Below are 26053 nucleotides of genomic sequence, written 5' to 3'. Positions count from 1 at the left end.
CGAAGTGCTGGATCCTATTCCCATAATAATTAAACCTACTAGCATCTCTTATGCCAACTTTTTTAACTCCATTCCCCGAGTCTAAAAAAAGTAAAGTCTTCATTATGTGGTCCCTGTTTAATCCAAAATGACCTTGATGACATTATTATGAGTTATTTTCTCAGATTTTACAAAACCCCTTCAGAGCAACAGAAAGCATCATAAAGATGTTTTTACAAGTCGACAAGGACAAACAATGACAAGTAAATTGTTGACCTTGGTGGAGCGTCCCCTTTAAATCTTTCTGTCTGTGTTCGAAGTGATTTACACATTTCCATTGTTTTAATTTTCCAGGCTTCCCCTCCCTCTCTCTGGCTGACCAGATGAGTCTGCTGCAGAGCGGCTGGATGGAGATTTTGATTCTTCGGGTGGTGTTCCGCTCTCTGGCCTTGGAGGAAAAGCTGGTGTACGCGGAGGACTACATCATGGATGAGGAGCAATCGAAGCTGGCCGGGCTGCTTGACCTCAACAACGCCATCCTTCAGCTGGTGAAGAAGTTTAAAACCATGGGGCTGGAGAAGGAGGAGTTTGTGATCCTGAAGGCCATCGCATTGGCTAACTCAGGTATTATAGTAGCTATTGAAGAGATTAATTTTCATTATCTGTCACACTAGCTACCTGAACATATTGATGCAATCTGCTACTTAAGTCCAGACTAAAATATTCTACCAACCATTGGATCAATACCGATTACCGATCGCTAGTTTTGAGTCTTCTTTACTACAGTAGAATGCTTATTTCTTATTCTCATTCGGGGCAGCTGTGGCTCAGGGTTGGTCGTATCTCAACCTGAAGGTCAGGGGTCAGCTCCTGCAGACACTTAACCCCAAGTTGCTCCTGCTGCTTCATCGGCAGTGTGTGAGTTTGTAGGAATGGATTAGTAAATACCGATGGACACTTTACATAGCAGCTTCACCATCAGTGTGAATGGGTAGATGTGACCTGCGGTGTCAAAAGCACTTTGAGTAGTGGGCTAGAAAAGCTCCACACAAGTTCAAATCCATTTACCATTTTACCAAACATTGTGGACATTTTGGTCCCATTTGGATTAAGAATAAACTATTAAGCAGGGGACACATTTGGAAGTGGCTACATGTGATTGACAAGTCATTTCTATGGCAACATCTCAACTGTGATTTTGACATGATCACTTATATGGCTCCCCAAAAAAAACATTTTGGAAACCAAATAAGAGACTCGAGCCTAAAAAAAGCTAGTCAACAAACCAAAGGATGATGTCACTGCAGCTACATCTACATCTTTGATACAGTCTGTGGTTGCCAAGCTGTTGTAAGATTCTTATTTAAAGAACTTTGTATTCAGCCTCACAGAGTCACTACCTAAGGTTTGATGTTTTAGCTTTGTGCACTTCTATTTACCCTCACTCTCCAGCACGCTGAATTGGAAGTAAAATGCATCTCTCCTTACAGACTCCATGCAAATCGAAGACTCAGAGGCAGTTCAGAGACTCCAGGACGTTCTCCATGGCGCCCTGCAGGACTACGAAGCCACCCACCACCCAGAGGACCCTCGGAGGGCAGGAAAACTGATCATGACTCTCCCTCTCCTCCGTCAGACGGCTGCCCGAGCTGTGCAGCACTTCTGCAGCATCAAACAGGATGGCCGCGTGCCGATGCACAAACTGTTCCTCGAACTGCTGGAGGCCAAAGCCTGACATGAACACAGACAGCCTTTAGCTCTATCCTGACTCCCAACACAGGTGTGGAATGACAAAAAAAAAAAAAGTGAAGTATAACGGGTAATGGTGTGGTTTGACACTGTCTGTATTTGTTCATTTCAGCTTTTGGCAATAAAGTTTCGAATCTGCAATCCCTGGGAGGTATGTTGTGTGGCGAACAGCTGGAAAATCTTTTAGAGCAGCACCGTACTCCAGATGAAACTTTGAATGGAAGTCAATGGAGCTGTCAAATTTTCATTTAGTGTCTTGAAACAAGGACTTTGACACAACTTTAAGCGAATATACCTGCTTCCAATTTACTGAAGATGAAGGGATGAACTGCTTTAAAGCAGAGGGAATCAACTTCCCTGAGATATTTACAGTTATATGCCAAAAGTAGAGCTTCTTTTGTCTAAATAACACCTGATACTTGAAGATCCTCATGGATTATTTCATCCATCTTGAAGCCTGTTAATCTGCATTCTAGTGCATTTAGGAAGCCTTGAAACTATTTCGTATTGTTTGTCCTTTTTTTTTTTTTTGTATTCAAAAAGGTGTCTGAAGAGGTCAGTCTTGCCAAAGAGTAAAGACTCATACTATTCAATAATACCAGCATACGTCCACAGTAATATAATGTGGCCTGTAGGACATTCAGTAAAGCTACATCCCTGCTGTGTTGTGTATCGCATAAAGTATCTATCCATCCACAACATTCATATGTAGACAAAGTAAATAAGCAATCAGAATCTCATAATACAATAAGCGTCCTGATTTTCGTAGAACATTTCAGGGAAAGAGTCCTCTATGTTATTATACGACTGTACTACAGCAAAGTAATATTTATTTTACAAATGGCTCTGTTTGTTTGCTGTTTTTTATTTACTAGTGTCGCATTAATGGAGAGTAGATTAAAGCAATTAAAGTGCATAATAATTTTGTAAAAGATTTTTAAATATCATTGTAAGATAATTTTTTTACTAGCTTCTCCTCTACAGCACTGATACATACATGTATACGATATCAAATTCAAGACATCATGATAATAATTGGAGTGCGTACTTGAATATCCTAATGTTGTAGAGCTATTGTAGGCCCGTAGATATAACCTTAACCAGCTGCCATACTGTATAATGTGGATTAGGGAAGCATCTGATGTCTTCTCTCTGGTAGAAGTTTTATGTGTAGGATGAAATTTGTGCACTACTTTTCCTTTTAGCCATAACGTTTGGGGAAACTGGTATCGGCGCTCTGTTTTATCTGTTAGTGTGTTTATGTGTGAAGAGTAGTTGTATCTCAAATCTGTCTTTTGTGTGCACACGTTAAATGAAGGGATTGAACTCGGAAGGAATACGAGTACAACAAATTAATCGCCCAAGTCTGGCTCCTTATGCTACTCAAGGTACTGTGACACTATAATGTGCATATTTTTGTGACGACTTGACAGCAGCAATATGCTGATTTAAATGTATGTACTGTACGTTCTTGCTGTATATATGTCCTGTCTTATGCCAACGGAGATGTTTAAAGATGCAAATAAGCTTTGTTTGGATGAGCTGTGCCGTAGTATTTCATTCTCAGGTGGATTCTTGGGCAATAAAGATGATCCCCTTAATGCAACGCTTGTACAATTTAAGTGTCGTCTTTCGCAATAAAGACTCTGAAAGGAAGTGAAACAAATTCATTAAGAGCGGGTAAGTGGCTGCAGTCTATTCTGCTGAGTCTGACAATGGACTGTCACTTGAAAGTAAAGGCTCATTATGGCACAATCAGGCCATCAGAGCTCAGTTGGATGGAGATTTATAATTAACAGCTATAAAAAAATAAATAAAACACAGCTATAATGTAATGAGGTCTAACAGTGGCTCCGGGTTGGGCTGGTCATCAGATGCCTGTTGAGGCTGATGATGGCAGTTGACTCATCATTTCATCATGTTAGAGGATCACCCTCTCAGCATGTAGTTAAAGGTAAAAAGTTATGATTCTTTAAAAATGTTCCCAATATGCAGTTATAAGCAGCTCTAAAACACTGGAAATTACAGTAAAAAACATTTTGTCTTTGCACATAAAACTTTATAAAAACATGCGATTGATAACGTGTGGGTATGTTTGCAACTACTGTAATCGTGCTTACAGCCCATTTTCTGGGTGTTACATTTTTGCTGAGACGCTCAAAGGTCACATGAATTCCCAGCCGGGTGTTTGCACTGTGAACAGTGTACATACAGTCACATTAAGGAAATCTGTGTCATTTGTTTTTGGCATTTTCATCCACTTCTGCATGTCACATTTGGTCAGTTGTGGTTTTGCAATAATGAATTAAAAACATTAGAACAAGAACAGTTTAAAGCATTGGACAAATGTCAGCAATCTGCCAAAATGTCTCTGACAGTTGACTCATTACTAAAAGTGGCCAGGCACAATCGGCCAGGCTAAAATCAAGCAGTGACTCGTCTGTTTCAGGCCACATTTTAACCTTATAGTCATGACTCAAAAAACAGAGCTCCATAATAAGGTTGATCTTGTTTTCTACCAGAGGATCTGCAGATTAAATCGTATGCTACGATGGTACTCTGCTGCTTTTTACCAGCACTTTTTCTTCTTCTCTTTTCCTTTTTTTTCCCCCTTTTTTTGATACACTGTTAAAAGGGCTCAAATACAAAATGTTCACCACTTTTTTAACCAGGTGCTTTTAAAATGATCAGATTTTCTTCTTCAGTTTGGACCAGAACTCAGTCTGTCGTAACGCTGACTTAAAGAAAGCAGCTGTCTGCTGGAAATAACAGACTGCAGAGTGAGAGTGCTGTACTGACACATCAGAATCTAAGATTAAACAAAGTTGTGTTTTAAAAAACATTTTAATACAATTAGTGAAGGTAAAATTTTATACTTTTGTAATAGGAATCAACACATCACTTACACCATTGCATTTGAAATGAAAGAAGAAAATATCCACCAAGGCTCAATATGTTGCTCTCCAGTGTTGGGTTGATACTTTAAATAATACTGTGTAGATAATCTTAACGAGTTCTCCCTGACCTGTTGTCTGTTATCTTATCTTCTTTCTATCATTGCATTTCTTCATTCTAACTTCTGGTGGACATGGCTGTTTTCATGCTACAAAGTCCCTCTTAAATAGTTTACATACAGCTCATACATGCTGAATCTGGGGTTATAAAACAGCCTTGCCTTACTTTGCCTTTGGATTTCCTGGTTTTGATCGAGGTAATGGTCAATATAAGGAGTGTTAACAGGAGAAAAATGCAGCTTTCAGGTATCGTTTAGGTCATATTCTGTTACATGAAGCATGTGATCATGTTTACATCAACAAGGAGAGGAGAGCCATTCAACCAGAAGAATGAAGATGGATGGATTCATTGAAAGACAAATTAAAATCCAAAGGGACCATTTGTCCTTTATGCCCTCTCATCTGTCAGCCGAAGCTAACTAATGTCTTTATTCACCTGTGGTTTAAGCTCAGTGAGGTGTTCAAGCTGGAGATGTTTCAGCACATCAGCCGTCAATAAGTGAGTTAGTGATGTTGAGTGATAGATCTCTGTATGTCCCCCTCCTTAAATGAGTTAGTGCGTGTCTGGCAACCGTGTCGCACAGACACCTGGTTGATGGATGAGGCCCAGAGGAGATGGGCTGTAAAAAAGGCTGATTCTGGCACTCAAGGGTGAGATCACTTCCTCAATAAAAAAGCATTGTCCCGAATCATCACACCAAGGTATGAATGCTGATTAGGGCATTAGACGGAGGAGAGCTTGTCCGTTAAAATAAATCAAATTAGCTGTTAGTTAATGTGTGTGTGTGTGTGTGTGTGTGTGTGTGTGTGCGTGCGTGCGTGCGTGTGTGTGTTTGTATGTATGTGATGTCTCGAAGTGGTTCCAACAACTACAGACCCAGGGAAAGTGATGAAAAATCATTTTGTTTGTCTATAATTGTTCGTTAGTTGTCCTTGTTGTGTTGAAAGATGTGTTTGGTTCTGAAATAAGCTCCCAAGTCTGTTCTCTAAGAACAAAACGAAACACAACTAACAAAAAAGGAACCCCAGATTTTGTTTTTGACATTTCATTAATACAACATGTTTGTGTTTTGTTGTTGTTTGGTTGTTGTTAAGTTCTAAAAGGGAGTTTTGCACATGTTTGAGGTTATTACCAAGTAGAGAAAATGTATTTTACATGATGATCTAGTTAAGTCTTTTCTTTACTAAATGCCTTCATATTAATTTAAAAAAAACATGACAGAGATACAATCTTATATTTCATTAACCTTTGAACCACCGTTACTTTTACAATTACACTTATTATTCTAAGTTTACAGTATACGGTTTAAACCATATAATTTATATTACTGTATGTGTGAAATAAAAAAGCTATTCGTATTATAAGACACTGAGAGGACGTGAGGGGATGGATTTGTTTTGTCGCATTTTCAGTTTTTCATAAATAGCTGAATCCTTCACTGTGTGTGGTATTTTACTCATTAAGCAACTCACAATTAATTACAGTCACATTTGACCTGTGACTGTAATTTTATTTTAAAGGGCATTCATCAAACAAAAACAGCATTTCAAAATGTGTCTTGAAATAATGGGCAATGTTCAGGATGCAGTGAAGCCTTGTTTTACATTTAAAAATAATACCGTGTGTTTTACTCATCTACACTTGAAAGAAAATACTAGCACAATGAGAAGAAAAGGGCCATCTCCTTTTGAACACTGCATGCATGAATATTCAAAGTTAATGTCAAACACCTGAGAAGAGAAACAGAAGACAACTTTTTCAGAGGCAGAGTGTTGTTGTGTTAGCCTATGAGTGTCTGGGATGCCCCACTGTCCTGTTCATGACAGAGAATCATAACTAACTTAGTAATGTGGAGGTAGAAGAAGAAGAAAACAAGACCACAGAGCAGTCCTGATCCAGCCACTTTACATAATCCCAGCTAGGACTCGCTCACGTGTTCAAAAAGTTTGACTTCCACAAAGACCCCGACAAACTGCTGCTTGTATACCCCCTGCCTGTCACCCTCGATCATCCCCCAGCAGCAGACGGACAACTGTACATGTACAGTTAATAGGTCACATGAGGACAAACACGGAGAAATGTGACTCTTTTGCACATCAGGGCCTTCAGCTCATTGCTGCCGTCCTGCCTTGTCCTGATAGAGAAGATAAAAGGATGTTGGTGAGTGTGCAGCTGCAGTTTGTTTTCAGCAGTAAATAGTGCAGTAATATCTGGGACTGAAGATAAGGAGCACTGCAGCTGTGCTTGCATATTGAGCTTCTCCTCATTATGCTGGATACTGCTTCCAAGAACACAGCCAGCTCTAGTTGCTTATCGCCATCTTGTGGACAAAGAGCAGAATGCATATTTGTACTCTTCGTATTTTTTAAATAAACAGTGATAGCCCAAATATTTTACACTTAAGATAAACTATTAGCTGTAAGAAAACATGATCAACATGCCACTTCAATTCAACACATTGTTCTTAAGAAATGTAGATTTGCAGTCTAAGTGAAATGATGTGTTTTTGACTTTTGACTTCTGCTTGTAAATAAACACTTCCTGTGTGCTCGTTACTTCCTGAACCTCCCATAATACAGTAGATTGATTCATGTAAAGAATCACTTTCAGGTTCTGTCTTGACAAAGATGTGTTTGTTGAACTCTTGACTGAGTAGAGTGTGAGACCCTTTTAGGACAGATTCTGTGGAGTGACCTTCCAAGGACACTGTGATGATATCATATCTAAGCAAAGATTATGACTTTTTAAATTTTACTGTCTCTGGTCCCTGACATGTTTTTTTTAAAAAGATTATGTTGGAACTATATGAGCCTTTATTTCAGTGGACAGCTAGAGACAGGAAATGTAAGGAGGACAATGTAGGGCGTAGGGGATGACATGACCACAAGTCGCCTCCTCTGTCAACTGAGCTAAACCAGCGCCCCAGTGATGTGATCTTATTGACTTTTGTTCTTCACACTTTGTCATTCCTGAAATTGTATTTAGGTCTAATAATCTTTTTTTTTTTTTTTTTTAATCTGAGGACAGCAGAGGAAAGCAAACATTTTTTTGTTCCAATGTTCTCTAATATAAACTGCTGTCCAAAAATGTACCAATATGGTAAATGAAAAAGTTAAAGTGTTAAACAGATAATATTTGAAGATATTTATTCTTCAATGAGTAAATCTCTCTTCAATTTTGTGTGGAGACAGGAAAGTACTCCTAGAAATTCTTCGTTATGTTGCCTTAAGTAAAAAGTTTGGATGAAATACTTATAATCATCATTATATTCCCTGTTCTGATGTGCCATTCTTGTGTAATAAACCCTGAAAAGAAGACTTTAGAGCTAAAATGGTACCTGTACTAAAATATAGCAAAAACTTCCAAGAAATCTTGTTTTATAACAAGAAAATACACTTCAGCCCCTTGAGTCAAAGGTCATATCCAATCACAGGTTTGATTTCCACGTGTGGCAGAGATTGAATTTCTCATTTCAGAACTAACTTGATCTATTTCATTTACAATGCATTTATACAATTGTGACGACCCCTGGCCTCGTGTGGTTTCCTGGGTCTCGTTGCTCGTTTTTTATATGTTAGAACTTTGGCTCCCTCTTGTGGTCTAATACGTCTAGGACTTTGGCTTAATTGGAGAGCACTGCTGGCTGGCTGGTTTCTTGGAGACTCCACCCACCTGAGATTTCTGACTGGCTCATCTGGATGGAAGTGCATAAATGTCAGGCTTTCTCAGCCTTCTGTCTCCCCCCCATGGACAGCTGAACTCTGACAATAGTTTTGGTTTGCTGTTTGTGAATAAAATGAGTATTTCATGCAGGCTGATTGCCTTGCCTTGCCTTGTTATTGCCCAAACAATATAGTCATTGCTCCTTGAGTCTAAGATTAAGTCCAAACACTGATTTGATTCTCACATGTGCCATCAGTCAGTTTTGTGTTTCTGAAGTTTCTTTGTCTATTGCAGCTTCAACACTGTTATGCTGTATATGCTATAATGAATTCAGAGCTCTTATCATTCATCTTAAAGAATGGAAGGACCAAAGCTTGGTAACTGGGTCTCAGATCCACTGGTAGGCCTATCACACCAGATCTATTGATCTTCTACAGTCAATTCTACAGAACCAGCGTTTCCGTTAGGTACACAGGTCTAGTCATCAGGAACCATTTTTCAGCCTCCTTTCGCAGTCACTCTTATATTTTGGGTTTTAAAAAAGATTTTAAACAAGTGTTTTAACAGCATACAGCAGTATTTGGATGCAATATGTTGCAGCACATACAAGTTATTGATTGTGTGTTAATTGTATTCTCTTCCTGCTTTTAGAGTTTATTTGAATACCTACATTTGTTTGTATTTTGTGACAAGACTTTGCATATGCTTTAATTTCAATGTTAGGTGGGTTCCTTATAAAAGCACTAAGGGGTTTCTTTTGTCCCACCCGTGCATTTTAAATGTCCTTGTCTTCTTCTGTATTATTTTATTCTTCTTTCTTTCGCACAAATAACAAAAGAACTAAAGAACTACTTAGTGGATGAGTAACTGCGCCTCAAGTCAGAGGTTAAATCCAAACACCGGTTCAAAAACCACGTGTACCACAACATAGTTATGCAATATTACAATTCATTCAGAACCTTAATCAGTCCTCTTGATGACTGGCAGGAGCAGGACCATAGCTCAGGGGGTGAAGCAACTGCCCCCTCAAATGTTAATTCCAAACGCCTGTTCAATCCCCACTTGAGATAGAATAGCAATAGTCACATATCTCCGCAATACTACAATGAATTCAAAACTTTAAACGTTCTTCTCTAAGGCTGGCAGAATTGTAGCTCATATGTTAAGAAAGTGTCCCTTGAATCAATCAAATGTTACATCCAAACACAGGTTTGATTCCAACGTGTGCAAGGAGAGAACATAAGACAATCCAAATCATAATTTGTCAATTGCATCTGCTATGCAATACTATGATCAAACCAAGCACTGGTTCAAATCCCATGTGTGTCTAAACAGCAGTCAAATTTCCCATCCCAGAGTTTTTGTTTTCTTTTGCATCTACAGTATCTCATCATGCAACACTGCAATGAACTCAAAACTCTCTATTCCTCTGAGTCTGGACCAATAGCTCAGTGGTTTAGCAACTGCTGCTGGAGTCAAAGGTGAACTCCAAATGTGGCTGCAGATCATCAGTAAAATGTTCCAATTAAAATCTGCCTTTGTCTACTGCATCTAGAATACAATTATTTTACAATCATTTTCATCAGGAATAATCAGAAACGTTGTGGAATTTTCCTGGCAACCTTGTGGGAATATTCACAAGTTTGTTTCTCCCAGAAGATCCCCAAAATTACCCTGGAAATGTTCTAAAATTGTCAGGAATTTTCAGGCAAATTTTCAGAAACGTATTGGAATTTTCACCAAATATATTTGGAAAACGTTTTTGGATTTTTACCCAGGAGCCCTGCAGGAATTTTACTATTTATTTAGTATTTTTTTGTCAGAGGTTAAATCCAAACACTGGTTCAAAAACCATGTGTACCACAACATAGTTATGCAATATTACAATTCATTCAGAACCTTAATCAGTCCTCTTGATGACTGGCAGGAGCAGGATCATAGCTCAGGGGGTGAAGCAACTGCCCCCTCAAATGTTAATTCCAAACGCCTGTTCAATCCCCACTTGAGATAGAATAGCAATGCCTGTGAAATAGTCCAATTGCATGTGGATGTAATGCTAGGCTGTATTGTTATGAGCGTCATCATTGTCTCATGTTCAGCAGCTTTACCAGAAGCAGAAGGTCATCTTACCCAAGTGTTGTCTCAGGCTTGCATACAAATACAATAGATGAATAAATCACCACAAAGGTTATCTCTTTCCTTGTCGACCTTCAAGTTAACTTTTTAAATTTGAAACCTTTCAAACCCATCTCACATGTAATAAAATACCCTCTCTAATGTAACCATTTAGCCACGGAATAGAGACATGGGAACAGTGGAATCCACATACACATCATCCACATACAAACAGCTTGCAAACAACAAAGACAACACTAAACATGGAAATATTATTGTACATTGTCAGTTGACATGGTTCTTGGCTTCTTAAAACATCTTTGCCACACTGTCCTTTTCACCAAAACACATTTTTTAAGAAGGGGAGGCGTAACAGCAACATGTGTTTTATGTCAGTATTATTTGCACTGAGAGACCATGGGTGGGTGCCAAAGCGCAGCAAACCAAATTCCTACATATTGTGGATTTAAACTTTCCACTGAAAATTTAAAAAAAACTTTCACCAGGAACTTTTGAAAACTTTCAGCAATTTTCCCAGGGAACTCCCCCAAACTTTTAGGAAATGTTAATAGAAATGTTTAGTTACTTAAATATTTCTCCGGAATTTTTTTAATCTTTGTAATCTTATCTGGGATTAATTCTACAATTCTACAATTCACTTAGCAGACGATTTTATCCAAAGCGACGTACATCAGCGAGTAAGTAAGGAAACTATCAGAAATTTCCCAAGCAATTTTCAAAAACCTTGGGAATTTTCCTTGACATTCTAGGGTATTCCCCTGGGAATCTTTGGAAACTATAAGGACTTTGCTCCAAGAAATCTTTTAGAAATCCCCCCCCCCCAAGAAATTTAAAGGAATTTTCCTATGGGAATTCTGTAATTTTCTGTTCTAAGATGCAGTCGTTATGGTCATGTGATGCCAGAATCTGTCAATAATAAGAAACCCTGTCTTTCAAAGTAAGGTATCTGACATCATTTTTATGATTGAACCATAAATCTGCACACCGAGATGTCTAACTGAGAGGGCTGTGAAAGAGAGATGGTTGGAGAGCAAAGTCCAAGAAGACAATTATCAACATTATTTCAGTGACGTTGGTCAGGTGATTAAGGAGGTGCATTTATTCAGTCCTCAGCCTGTCTTTTTTTAAAAATGTAAACCACTACGCCTCTGACATTCACAGTTACCAAGGCTGTAAATGTCTGCTCAGTCATTCAATATGCACTCATCCCAACACTGTATAACATACAACTCAGCCAGGGACTTCATTATAATATCAGATTTGTCGATATTACTCTCCGTGAACAACAGATTGTCACAGTATGATGTGTAAGATGTGAAATGAAAGCTGGAAGGGATTCATGTTGGTAACACCTTGATAACCACGTTTCACACTGTTTAGTAAGAGGGGATCTTGGTAATCGTAGGAAAAGAGCAGCAACTCTTTTCCTTCACTTTCATGTGTTTGCTGTGTGGTTATTCACCACAATACCATTATTTCAGTCTCGGTTCTTATAATGCAACAGGTCTGAAGAGGTCTGAAGAAGAGACTTTATCATTTCTGCTTCAGACCCCCTAAATGTCAGAAGGAGGAAGAGGAAGCCCATTATTGTTCATCAAACGTCTCATTATGCTGGACGTCGATAAAACTGGCTGCTGTTATGCTGCTGCTTGGCTGAAACACCGCAGCTATTCTGTCAACTTGTTTGCTGCCTTGTTTTCTATATTATGTGAAACAAAGCCTCTCCCACTGTGCATTATTCCACCAGCCACCTGATGGTCATCAGGAGTCATGACATGGCCTGCACCAGACTCATTAACTCACCTTCTAAATGCCTCCTGTTTGGGAAGCCTATTGCTCATTTATCCTTGATTTCAATTTCATGTAAAACCAATTACTGACAGAGGGGTATAAAGAGAAGCCATTAAAGGATCGGCAGCAATTAAAACTATACCAAGTAAGCACAGTAGGCCTATGCCCATTTTGTTGCCAGGGGGCTCTTAATGAACAACAAAAGATGATGTGGAGGCTGGCAGGGAATACTGGGAGTCATTCTTTCTACTACACCACCCTCATCACCGATGAAAAATAACCCTGAGTTGACAGTATAGACGAACAGGCAAAACAGACCTGAGGAAGAAAATATGTTTACCGACAAGCTAATGTATCCAAGTATCATTTACATTTCATTTTTATCACAGCAACAGTGCGGCAGCTTTCAGTAGCAGTTCCCACTTCTTCACGAAGCAGTCTTTGACGTAACATCCAAACACAGCAACAATAAGCATGTTGCGTCTGTCATGGCGGGCGCTGCGACAAGAAGCGTCCCATTACAACTATAAATTGAAGAATTTTTCTGGCTTTGATTACAGTTACATTTGATGTAATCTAAGTACTCAATAAAAAATACAACATTGGTCCATTTTGAATTAATTAAGATATTTTGGTGTAAATAGTTCTACATGTTGTATCTTCAAAAATTTATTTTACCCTTAAAATGGGAAAAGACTGATCCTGACACTTTGCTATCTTTTACTGACTTTGCGCTCATTAGCACTGCATTGATGATGTTTTTTTTTGTTGTATGCTGATAAATAACCTGAAGGCTGTTCTTCTACAAGCTGTTTCTAGTGGCATCCTTAATATACAGAAAAGCTGTTAAGGCTGTTGTTTGGGAATATAAAAGCATATGAAATGTTGTACTGCAATACCCTATATCACATTTCAGGCTGTCTCAGTGGATTTCCAATCATGTGAAACTGAAACAACTCTTACTTCAGCATCATGTCCTTTTTTTTTAATTTTACCTTCCAGCTACTCAGTTTTTCCCCCAATACAAAATTTAAATTAAGTTAATGTCAAGTTCACCCTCTGACATCCTGCAACTATTTCACATTGAAAGGGTAAGTATGGATTAAGTGTGTCTAACTAACGGGAAATAAAATACCATTGCAAGATTTTCCAAGTAATGGACTTGTTCTCCTCCCAACCACAAAGTTACGAAGAATGTAGTTTATTTATAGAAGAGAGAGAGATACCTCAATCAAGCACAGTGTACGTTTAAAGACGGTCCTCAGAGGAGTTGTAATCAGGCACAATATGTGCATGCACACTGATTGGGGGAAGAGCCTTTTATCTTTGGGTAAACCTTGGTTTTAAATGAGCAAGAGACAAAGTGCTTTACTCTTAAAGTCAGCATGCACCATTTGGTATTACTGCAAACATTCTGAAAAGTCTGTGAATGTATTCTTCTAAAGGAGCGGTGATGTTTGTTTCTGGAAAACAATGATTTTATCTGACACTTAAACTGACTGGTACACATGAAAGTACTGTGCAGTGTGTCACTTTTTAAACCATTTCTTAAAAAACTCCTCAGATTTTCCAGGATTGTGATTCCCTTTTCAAAACCTTTACCCTAAAACAAATGCATCCAACATAAATAACAATAACACTCCTGAAAGCCCTTTAATAGTAGAATAGAAAATGTGTGGGGGTTAGACAGTTCCTTTCAGAAAATAAAGCGACTTTGAAATAAGTTCTGCATTCATGAGAACATACTGTAGGTAGAGTCCACTCAATCAGCGAGCTCTGTGGGCGAACACGAGCACTTGGACTGAAATCAGGAGAAGAAGAAAGGATAGTGGTTTTCAAACTCATATCCTGTTTTATTGTTCAAATATGGCAGAACAGTATATACAACACAGTACAAACAACACACACAGTCAGACATACACACTGACAAATGGAAAGACAAATTTGTACAGACGCACGTACGCACGCACGCACACACACGCCGCTCCCAGGTGCCATGATTGGTTAAGACAAAAGTGTCTCTAGGGAACCACCGATCAAATATCCGACTGACACACACACACACACACACACACACACACACACACACACACACACACACACACACACACACACACACACACACACACACACACACACACACACACACACACACACACACACACACACACACACACACACACACACACACACACACACACACACACACACACACACACACACACACACACACACACACACACACACACACACACACACACACACACACACACACACACACACACACACACACACACAAATAAGACACACAAATAAGACACACAGAACAGACTGAACTCACAGGCCAACAGGACAACTTGTGTATTAAAGGGGGTTTTAAGGAGATTAAGGATCCGGTGACAATAAAAGATCAAAACAAAAACGTTCAAAGTCCACCTTAAGACAGAATTGAGGATTTCAGAGAGCCTGCAGTGACAGGACTCGAGTGGATTTCACAGGGATGAGAGCACATCTCCCAGCTCACACCTGTTCACACTTAAGGAAACAAACCTCATGTTGCTGAACGCCATCAAAGAAATGACAGAAATAGCGTTTTCAAGTGAATCATTCTGACATTTAAATCGAGAGTCCAACTTTTTTAGCTACAGCTTGACATTTTTAGAGACTTTGGCAATCTCACAGTGAAATGAGCCATCGTCAAGCAAACTGGCTAAACCTTTGCTTTGTCACCTCAATTATACATAATAAACAAAACAATACATCGATTTGTATTGGTGACTTTTGGCCACTTCGTTTAGAGGTTGTTTGATTTACCAACAAATGTTTTCTGATTTTTAAAAGTGAAACCAAAGACTAAATTAAAGATTACTTAAAATGTTGTGCTTTTTTTATCTGACACCTCTTTTTATTATTTCAATTTTTTTCTCTCCTTCTAATTTCAAACCAAATCATTACAAATAATAGTTTAAAAGGTTAAAAAAAAAAAACATAAATAATGTCAGCGCTTAAAGCAATAACCTGTGTTATCACAGTTTCATCATCGTTGTCCGCTTGCTGTAAGTTGAAAGCCTCATTTTCAGGAAGTGGAGTTTTTAAAGAAACTCACACAGTGTGTTTCTTATCGGGATTCATTAGCTGGGGGAAGATGCAGAGCAGGAAAAGCCTTTTTCATTTTCAAGTTTTTTTGTTTTTTTTTTAATAAATGTGTGGAAGACAATGAAATGTATGTCCTGGATGGTTTTCAACTGACAGCAGGGATTGTTTAAATTAACCTATCAGCATCCTGTCAGCATCCAAGTAACTGCTCTCACAATAACAGTACTGAAACAAAAACAGCCTCTCAGATCAGCATTAACACCTCCAATATATCACTGAGCCTCAAACCAACAGGCCTCCAGTCCAGACTCTAAACAAAACACCAACAAAAGACAAAACATAATTTTTGCAATGTGCTGCTGCTTCAAGCTCATTTAACAGAGGGAAACTGATGATAAATTACAACAATAAAGAAAACAATAAAATGCTAAATGAAGAGGCAGGAAGCTGTGTCTGTACGTAGTAGCCCGTCACTCGAGGGTTTTAAAGGAGGGTTTGGCATTAACAGGGGCAAAATGCATTTGTGGCAACGGTAGTGTTCTCTAGCAGTGTAGTTTCATTTTAAGCATCACTAAATAATGTCTAAGTCCCCTAACTTCTTTTGTGCTGTGGAGATGAATAAACATGATAACAGCTGTTTGCATCTATAGTGTTTGAGGGCCCGACAGAAGGGTCCAGATTAAGCTTTTTAAAAACTGACGTCGCTTATTTTTTAGTTTGAATATGTAAATTCAGAGCTTATTAAATGATCTTTACTTCATGATTGTCTCAGTGCTTCCTCCACAGGACACACTTTGTTATCATAATACTTCAAGTATAGTTGTGGCTTGACAACTTTAAAGAATTGGAATTAATACAAAAATGCAGTTTTGTATGCAGTGCTATGAACCCAGACTACAAAAACAGAAACCTAAATATCCGACACAGACCAAATTCAACATACTGTAGTTCCAACCAAATTTTGAAGAATCCAGTCACAACTTAAGACGCCATAGATCGATGCAGCTTTCTCCATACAGCCTCCTTAAGGTGAGCAGTTGAGAAATCCTGAAGATAGCACAGATTTTTCCAGAGAAATGCTAAACACAAATGTCAAAAATCTCATTATCGTTTTCTCGAAGGGCAGTTTGTGATTGACAGGTCAAAGGGAACCCAACGTGTGCTTGTGTGTCTCTACAGGAGTGCTTATCAGGTATTTGGACCCTCAGCTGAGTTAAAGATGGAGGGATGGTAGCCTTGCTGTCAGATGAGGGACACCACAGTTAGTGAGTAAACTAGCTGACTTAGCTAGTCACATAGCACTGAACTCAAGCTACATTTTACTAGCACGGTTTCCAGCTCGTTTAGTTGGGCAGAGGCTAGCATGACTGGCTAGCTGGGTTGGCTGGTCAGCAAACTGGGCTGACTGGTTGGCTGGTTCAGGCGTTTGTGCTCAGAGCTCCCTGACCCTTTCTCCTGCTCTGCCAGGCCTGGCTGATGTTTTCTGGGCGGATCCTTTTTCAAGTCTTTGTACCTCAGTCCGTTGATGTCACTTCCTGTTGTCTGTGGTGGAGTTAGCTGTAGTGTCCAACTTTGTGTCAGTTTCCTCAGTATTTCCAGGGGGCTGCATTGCTGTGGCATTAGGCCCGCCCCCATTTTGGAGTGTTTCCTGTTTGTACTGTTGTAAGGCGCGATTGACAGCATCTTCGACCAATCGCCTGCTGACCCTGAGTAGCTCTGCCTCGTCGGGCTCAGACCGGCGACGACCACCTGGGAAGAACAAGAACAACAAAAGAATAATCTATACGTCATTGAGTTTATTTACAACATTATGACAAACAAAAAACACAAACCTGCTCCCTCATTGGTGGAGACAATTTGTTACAAAGAGAGTGAACTTCAAAACTGCACCAGGTTACGAGACCCACAGAATGACAGCTGTCTCACAGGTTCAGGTATTATGCTAACAGACATCTTCCTGTAGTCCTTTAAGTTTCTTTTGAACACATTAACGCAGTGAAACAAACTTTGAACTTAACCTGACATATTATCACCCATTAAAGTTGATATGGCCAACTAGTAAGCAAACTACTACTGGGTAACACAACCACATTAGCATTAATTAGGAGTCCTGTTCCCATCCCGCTGATGGAGGCAAACAAGCGTTCACACTTTTTAAGATGTTTTTTTTTTGTCATCACCTGAGGGGATTATTTTGCTCTTTAGTCGCTTCATGCTCAAATATTTAAAGTAAGTGACAGGTAACATGGTAAGAAGATGTAAGCTCATGACAGCAGAGAAATGTAGTTGTTTGTTTTGTGGGAAGCAAAATGTTAAATTGTTGGAAGAGCTGAGTGAAATTCCATAACTGGATCATAATTATTTGCGGGTTCATCAGAGAGACTGTTTACACACTAACAACCACATTGCACATGATTGATTGTTTTTCTATTGTTTATGTAAAATGTATACGTGTAGCTTTAAGTTTGAGTAGATGTTAAATGTTGTACATGTCATTCAATTTCAAATAGTTGGCGTATGTGGCTAGCTGGTGGTCTAAATCACTTCAGGGTTAGGGTTACTAAAGATGTATCATAAAATACCTATAAATAAAACTCTTTTAGCATTCAAACTTCACACTGAATTTGATAATAACTATTCACACCGTGCTGTTGGGGTGTCTTTTCATTTGATGCAATTGTTGGTTATTGATTCTTTATATCATCATCATACTCAATTTTCTCAAAAGAAAAACGAGAAGAGAACAGAAAATAACTATTAATCTGACATTATATAAATAAGTATTTATTCACTCATCATAGAAAGAATCCAACAACGGTAGATTGGATGTGACAAAATAGATTAGATGTGACAGAGATGAGAATGACAGATGAAAGCAAGACTCAGTTCCCAGCTCGTCTTAAAATGCATGTGGATTTAATAAACCTCCTTGAGAGGTAAAAAAAAAAAAGTGACTGAATTTGAAAAAAAAAAGCTCTTCTATACACTATATCTTTTTATTGGTTCGGCTTTTGCTACAGAGAACATGGCGGGCAACATGAGAGTGAGACAGAGGAGGAGGAAGACCGACATAAAGGCGGCTGTAAAAAAAAAGGTAACATTGGCAGAAAGTCAATAATTCGTTTGGGAAGACAGTTAGGCAGACTGGGTGAGAAATGGAGTGTCTGCATTAGGCCATTCAAAGAGAGAGAGAGAGAGAGAGAGTTCAATAGAGAATCACTCAACCATACAGTCACACACACACACACACACACACACACACGCACACGCACACGCACACGCACAAAGAGTACTGCTGTGGTTTAAAAACATTTGATTACCAAGGCCAGGAATGAAATCCTCACGCTGATGTTCTCCATCACAGAATCCCACGGGGCCCATAGGTTTGTTTATATGTTACAGCAGGGATGCTCTATTATTTATGATCGAGTTTGGCAGCACAGTCGAAGTGAGAGGGTGAATAAAGACGGCTAACGTTTGTTGAGGTCAGAAACACGTCCATACAGTGTGATGCAGGATTGTTATCTATTCTGTGAAGATTTCTTCACACAACAAATCGCTGTTCGTATTCCCTAATTATTATTTCTTTTACAAACATGATCTTTCTTACTTTAAGGACCAAAATGAAGGTTTAAAAACGATTCCAGGATCTACAGGTGGGTCTTATACACCAAGAATAATGTGAAGAGATGACTTATGCGCATACAAATTCATTGTAACAATATAACCCCACAGAGGCCACTGGAATGAGAGGCATCATTTCTTCGTCAGAGCACAGCTTGTACTGTTGACCCATGCATTATGTATCAATGGATTTGTGTTATGTTTGCCAAATCTTCAGCCTGCTGCTAACAGCATGACAAACAGACAGCAGGACTTGTCAGACAAGCTGCCATATATGCACTCTTTGCTCATCCAATTATTGTCACTCTGTGCTCACATCAGCCTCACTGCCTTTTTTCTTTTTTTGCCAAAGAAAATAAACTCGATGTGATCTCCTGTTATTGCACATCTCACTCAGAATGTATTGAGTTGTGCTCTACAGTAAAATTTGCTGCAGATGTACCTAGAATCAAGATTGCAGGTAATCAACCTTCCCGCCAGTTTGAGTGACTCATACTTCTGACCGCTGTTCCATGAGGTATTTTTGCCCCTGGGACTGCAGCTCTATATACTTCACATCTACCTTTTTTATAAAGCTATTACGTGGAACTCCCAGGATGTTGGTAATTTCTCCTTCAGCTGAGTCAACTGAAAGTAGCACTTCCAGCACTTTCAGATCATTTCAGAGTCATTTCAATGATGACATCCAAGCCAAAGCCTTTGCTTTTATTACCTCTAGTATTAAGATTTCATTTTTCTTGTTTTTTTAATCTAATGTCAATATACAGCTGAGATAAGCAGGGCTTGTGGACAAGAATCACTGCCTTTAAGGAAAGACTTGCTATCTTCCGCTGACACTTGCAGCTTTTGCAAGGCACCCTAAGCCAGCAGGAAGAGGCGGGGTTACAGTGGGCAACCTTTAAAAATGATGACCAGACCATTTCAGGAGGCCTGCATGGCTATGGCTCAAGACTTCAAGCTCTGGCAAACACAGACCGGGTTCCAAACAGCATGTGCATACTGAACCTGTTACTTGTTCAACAGTTGCTGGAGGCTTCAACCCTGATCGCTTTATATACACATCTCTTGTCATGTGGTGGAGGAAGTTTTTACAGTACAAACAGAGGGATGCCTGTAACATCCTGGTATGCAAATATTACAAGTGTAAAGCAAATATCAGAGAGTAGCACTTGTGTCTGCAGACTAAAGCTTGATACAGTTTTTTTTTTATTATAAAGAAGCAATTACTGTGATTCTGTTTTTGGAAATCCATGCATGTGTCCTGATCCACTGAGATCAGAGGAATTGAGGAACACTCAAACTTCGGTTTCAAACAGGCCGCGTGTTAGTCGTGTGTCGGCTCCATTTCCATTTGGACCTGCATCTCAGCGCATCAGTGTCTCGCGTCTCAAGCGCTGAAGATCTAGAAAATAGAGGCCTCGCCTATTTTTTATGCTTCTGATAAGTAAAAGTCCTGTTTGGTTGTTCTGTGGAGAAACTCCCCTGGTTTGCACACAATGCTTTTATTCTGAAGTCGTACCATGACAGTTGTTTGTTACAAGTTGATATTCAGGCAATTTACTGGGTACCCTGCAAAACTTTATTTGAAATAAAAGAAGGATAAAAGTACATTATGTAAATAATTATACAAGATCAGGTTGAGGGTGATATTATGTATGGCTCTCTCTCTCTCTCTCTCTCCCTCTCCCTGTTTCCCTCTGACCTTGGATTTGTTTTGTCCTGTATATGAAGTAAGTACCTGTAAATAATGCAAATTAAATCCGTTTTGATCCTAACCATAGAAACGTGTTTAAAAGACACCAGGAGCTACGCCTGTTTTTCTCTCCCATTTGTTTCTGCAGTTGTGTTAGCGCTATAGCCTTTATGTAAACGAATGACCCATTTTATATGTAAATAACTTTGTTTTCTGATAAGCCCAGCTCTCTTAAAACTTATATAAAGACACCTGAAACAACCAGTAAATGTGGTAACCGTCACACAGCTAACACCCAAAAAATACACAGCCAGTGTGACGCTGGCGTAAGAGATTTCTATTTTATATCAAAGATTCATATTTTGCACTGCTTTCTGATTTTGTATTTCCTATTGCGTTGATTAATACGATAAATATCTAAGTAACCAAGAAAATTCTGTGTAAGTGAGAACCTACAAGGCCTTCAACGACTGCTCAGGGAAACTACAGCCGGACTGTGGGGCATGAGGGCTAACAGAGGGCCATTTAATCCAAGCAGCAGGGTTAATGGATGCCTCCATTATGCCTCCATAATCACTTCCTGTCCTGTTTCCTTAATTCAGAAAAGAATGAATTTGCTCGGATCATTTAGTTTAACTTCATTTCAACCGAGAAGACAAAACCAGAATTACTATCAGCTGAAATATGAAGCATTTGTGACGGTTTATTGAACGAAGAAGAAAAGAAAAGTGATTTTGTAATAAAAAGATTTTCTTTCATCAGTGCATTTTTGAAATCTTGTTGATTAAGACATAGCTGCAGCTGGATTTCAGGAACAAAATGTAGTAAATCCTTAGACAAAACATGCAGTTTGTAGTTGATACTGTAGTTGATACTGTAGTCATGTTTTATATATTTGGCATATGAATGTTGCATTACAACTGACACATTGTAGATAAAGTAGATTTGAGGGCTGTTTCATGATTTCATCACCATAATATAATCCACTGAATATTAATCAATATCAAATATAAATGTTTCATTAAAACAACTGTGAAGAATTTTCATTTTGTGTGGATGTTGGCAGAAATGGTAATCTTGAACAATCTGTATCTGGATCAAGTTTACTTTAAAAAACCAGGACACAATAAACATGGCTCTCCCAGATAGAAAAAAAGGGATTTCCAAATCTGGATTATGAGCTAAATTTTACTATTTGAACAACTGTGCCTAGGTCAACTCAAAAATAAAGATTCCAATAATCTGATCTTTAGTAATTGATCAAATCAGGGTAGCATAGAGGTGCAGAATCACATCATGAATCACTGAATTTGATTGTTGAGGGATTACATCACAGAGGATGATTTCTGCTCGAGTTCAGATGTAGATTAGTTTGATTACTGAACTGATTGACATAAGATACGAGGAGGGACACATACTTGAACGTTTGGCACGGAGTGGGTTCTGAACCAAATCTGCAACACAAGCATAAACATTGCACATTAAAAGTAAGCATCGATTGAAAACAAAAGGAGATATTGTTGCTGTCTCGTGGACTTCACACGCTCACAGAGAAGCAGTACAATCACAAAAGCCTCTTTGTATTTTAACACAGGAGAAATACTTAAGGTGCTAAGAGATTTCTAAGATGAGTTTTGGACCCATGGGCTGAATGAGACAAAAAAAAAAACCAGATGCACAAATATTCTGAAGATGTATTGAAACCCAGTGAAATCCATCAACAAGTGTATAACAGGGTCAGGTGTGCACTTTTTGAGGCCTTAAGACTGAGAACTGTATATCTATAACACAAGTCTGTGCATATAAAAGAAAACGGTTCAAATGAAATGCAGAAAGGAAAATATGTCGTCATGTGTTTGAGATGAGACAGCGCTCTAAAAAACATAATGCTTGGATGGTTTTACTCTGACAGGATTTACGACATCTGACTCCCCCCTTTTTTTTCTCCTTCCTGCTGTCGTCATGAATATCCAGAATGTACACACGTCATTTTGACCTCACATAAACACACCTCAGCTTGTCAAAGGTCTGCCCTATGGTTCCGTGTCTGTACCCTTTAAAGAGGTGTGTGTTTGTGTGAGAGAGTTGTTATCAGTCTATCTAATCTCTGTCTGACATAATGAAGGCCTTCTTGATGGCAGTAAAGCTGCATGTTGTACCTGTCACACACACGCGCACACACACACACACAGATAAGATAGTCTTACCGTTAATAGACTGATTTCACTCACAGGACGGTCTTACACACTCAAATACACAGGTTAAACAGTAACTAACACATACACACACACACACACGCACACACACACAGTTTCTCAAAGCTTATATCCTCACTCAAACATCTTCTCCACCTTTTTATGTCTTTATCCTTTCCGACCCCCCCCCCCCCCTCTATCTCCCCTATTTGCCGGAAGCGTTGTCATGGTGATGGAATGAGCACCAGACAGGCTTTTCACTTTTTAACAACACAGGAGATTGTACTGACTTCCATCGGGTTTCAATCTGTCTCGTCTCCAAGTATCCTCGTCCTCTCTCACATCTGTTTGACTATCTCTTTCCCCTCCTGCTTTTTTGTCTCTTTCTCCACTTCTGATTCTCTCTCTTATTTGCCTCGCTGGGTCTCTCCCTCAGGATCATCTTTTCTGTATTTATTGATCGGTGAGTCTCAAGACTTGTTCTTGAATATCACATTTCCCGTGTCTCTCTCTCTCTCTCTCTCTCTCTCTGTGTGTGTGGAAACAAAGCTTTTACTGTATATGTAACATGCAAAGGAAACAGTGGAACAACTGTTAGCAAGCTGAAAAACATTGAAATGTATACTCAGTCTGTGATTTCAATGAATGATAAAAAAAGGTTTAAAGTTGCATTTCTAGATTTTCCAGTTTGTATTATAAATACTATCAGTGTTTGTCTCTCACTGTGCAGTTAATAAAGTCAAATAAAGCTGAACTAAACCTCTTAGCCTATATGCTGCAAACCAAGCCAATTAGTCGACTCTCGTTAAACCTCTATCGGAGATGAGATTAGTCCAGGATATCTTGTCTTCTGTCCAACAGAAACACCATGCCAAGTGCCGTTTGCATTTCTCTCCAATAGTTGTTCCAAAAACCAGATCTTGTCTGTTGGTTGGTCCAGACTGAAACGATTCTCCTAACTGTTTGATATGCCTGGTGTTCTCTCCATTATTCACTTGTTTAGTCTTTAAAACAGCCAGAACGGTCTCCTACATGAACCAAACACATTCAATATAAAATCAGAAAAAGCAGCAAAAGCCTGAACCTAGAGGACGGTAGAACATGTTTTCAAATAATCAATTCATTGAGGAATTCATTCGATTTTTGATTTCTTATTTAGGAAAATGCATTTCTCTCAGGCTACCATCAGTACATATTTAACCAGTCTACTAATATTTTGGTTAATAATCTGCAAAAACCTGCAAAACTAATAGGATATCTGCCTGTCCTAGCTGTACATGATGATAAGTAGCAAATGCTAACAGTCCAACAAAGACTGAAACATATTAAACAGAGTACTTTCTGAATGTTACAATGCTAGCCTTGCCATTGTAAGCATGTTAACATGTTGATGTTCGCTTTTAGTTCAAAGCTGCTGTGCCCACAGGCATCCTCATAGAGATACTTGAGTGGCCGAAGACTTTTAAGGAGATCTATTATACTCACTTTCACAATATATTACGTCAGTCTGGGACACTTATTGAGGAGCGTTGCGAGATGTTTGGCTCAAAAACCTCCTTATTTTTCGTATACATGTGTCAGTAATATCCCTCAATGTCAGCCTCTCCCTGCGCTCTCTTTAAGGCCCCCCTCCGCACGTGCTCCCTCTCCTCTGATTGGCCAGCTCTGATTGCAGTCGTGGAGAGATCTGAGTGAGCTTCCGGGTGGGCGTGTCCTACGACTTTGCTCCAATGCTTTGCTCTAATACGTCGACAGAACCTGAAGGCAGGTTCTTGTAACGTCACGTCCGAGCAGCAGGAAACCACATCCAGGAGATATGCCAACAACTGCTCATTTTGTGCTTAAAAAAGACTTTGCCGAGGTTTAGTGTGGACATCCATCATTGTGACATTAAATGTATATATTTAAATATGGATCAGCATGACAGATCTCCCTTAAGTCCTGTTGATTTTAAATATTACAGTATAATTCATTAAATGAAAGGCCTTCATTTTACTATACTTAACTTTTTCCTAATTTAAATGTGAATGTGTAATAGTCTATCTTGTGTTAAACTAAGAGGAGAGCAAACCGCAGCTCTTTGTCTTAATTTGTGTTCGTCCGTACTCATACTCACTATTTTGAGTGCATCAGTGTATTCACATTGACTATATACTGTAAAGCACTATTGTGCACAGTTGGTGTTCTCCTAACAGTCAAAGCGTCTCACCTTTAATGGTGGCCATTGTGGGGTAATGCGATTACATGTTGTGTGCAAAGATTGGGTCAGGATGCTTTGTTGTTGTTGGCAAATAACTCAATCAGTTCTAGCTGCTAGCTTGGCTGCAGACTTTGCTTTTTCCTCATTCCCACTTTGTTTCCTTTTTCTTGCCCTTCCTTCCTCTTTGTCTCTCACGTCTGTAAGTTCTGTTGTCATTCAGCTAGGCTAAAGAATGAACGTCTGTTGGTGTACAGATGCTGCGTACGGGATTATGACTGTACTGTTATCAAACTACGAGTATGTACACGTCAAATAAAAACTAATGTGAGCTCTGTTTATATTTCATTCTCAGTGTAATCTCTCTGCTCTGCTGTACTTGGCTTTGCTCCCTCCTCCTGGGCACTGCTCTGCTCTGATTTATTTCATGTCCTGTAAGAACCTTTTAACACTTTAACTTCAAACACCCTAACACACTTATTTATCTCATTCAGCAGAAGCTACTTCCTCAAAATAACTAAAAGAGACCACGTCCTGGTTGGATCAGAACTGACAACCTGCTGAGGTCTGCCAAAATTTTTAGCAAGCCGCTTTCAATACTTTCCATGATGGAGGGAGGGGGCACTTTATTATGTTCAGCTCTGTGCTATGAGATCTACTCTGTTGATGCTACACAAATAGAAGCACTTCACATGTACAGAGAGTTTAAAAAAGACTGATAATTATTCCATTACAGACTCCAATTAAATTCACTGGGTACAGCAGCCTGATCATGTTTACAGGGAGGGCATTAGTCACTGATATCATCAGTTATTTAAAAATAACATATTCATCATAAGACGATAGTGTATAACACAAAGGTTTGTTTAAATTAGAAAAATGGAGAGAACATGACATAAAATGAGGTGAATTTGA

General features: G+C 39.0%; 2 protein-coding genes across 5 annotated transcripts in view; one reads left to right on the top strand and one right to left on the bottom strand.

Moving 5' to 3' along the window:
• LOC132985096 (estrogen-related receptor gamma-like) overlaps positions 1–3334 on the top strand; it is a 32939-nt gene extending 29605 nt beyond the window's left edge. For both annotated transcript variants that reach the window (XM_061052269.1, XM_061052268.1), the window contains exons 7-8: positions 334–603; positions 1470–3334. In XM_061052269.1, the coding sequence (XP_060908252.1) occupies positions 334–603; positions 1470–1714 (515 nt within the window). In that variant the 3' untranslated portion in view covers positions 1715–3334. The remainder of the gene's footprint in view (positions 1–333; positions 604–1469) is intronic.
• Positions 3335–13967: 10633 nt separating this feature from the next.
• LOC132985107 (A-kinase anchor protein 7-like) overlaps positions 13968–26053 on the bottom strand; it is a 47944-nt gene continuing 35858 nt past the window's right edge. The window contains exons 10-11 of one of the 3 annotated variants that reach the window (XM_061052288.1): positions 22165–22200; positions 13968–17178 (exon numbers count right to left, since the gene is read on the bottom strand). In XM_061052288.1, coding sequence (XP_060908271.1) covers positions 16958–17178; positions 22165–22200 — 257 coding nt within the window. In that variant the 3' untranslated portion in view covers positions 13968–16957. The remainder of the gene's footprint in view (positions 17179–22164; positions 22201–26053) is intronic. The other 2 variants (XM_061052290.1, XM_061052289.1) reach the window with 2 other exon arrangements.

This window comes from Labrus mixtus, chromosome 12 (genome assembly GCF_963584025.1).
Source record: "Labrus mixtus chromosome 12, fLabMix1.1, whole genome shotgun sequence".
NCBI classification, from domain to species: Eukaryota; Metazoa; Chordata; class Actinopteri; order Labriformes; family Labridae; genus Labrus; species Labrus mixtus.
Note: the sequence above shows the minus strand (reverse complement) of the source record. Positions and strands in the feature narration are given on the sequence as shown.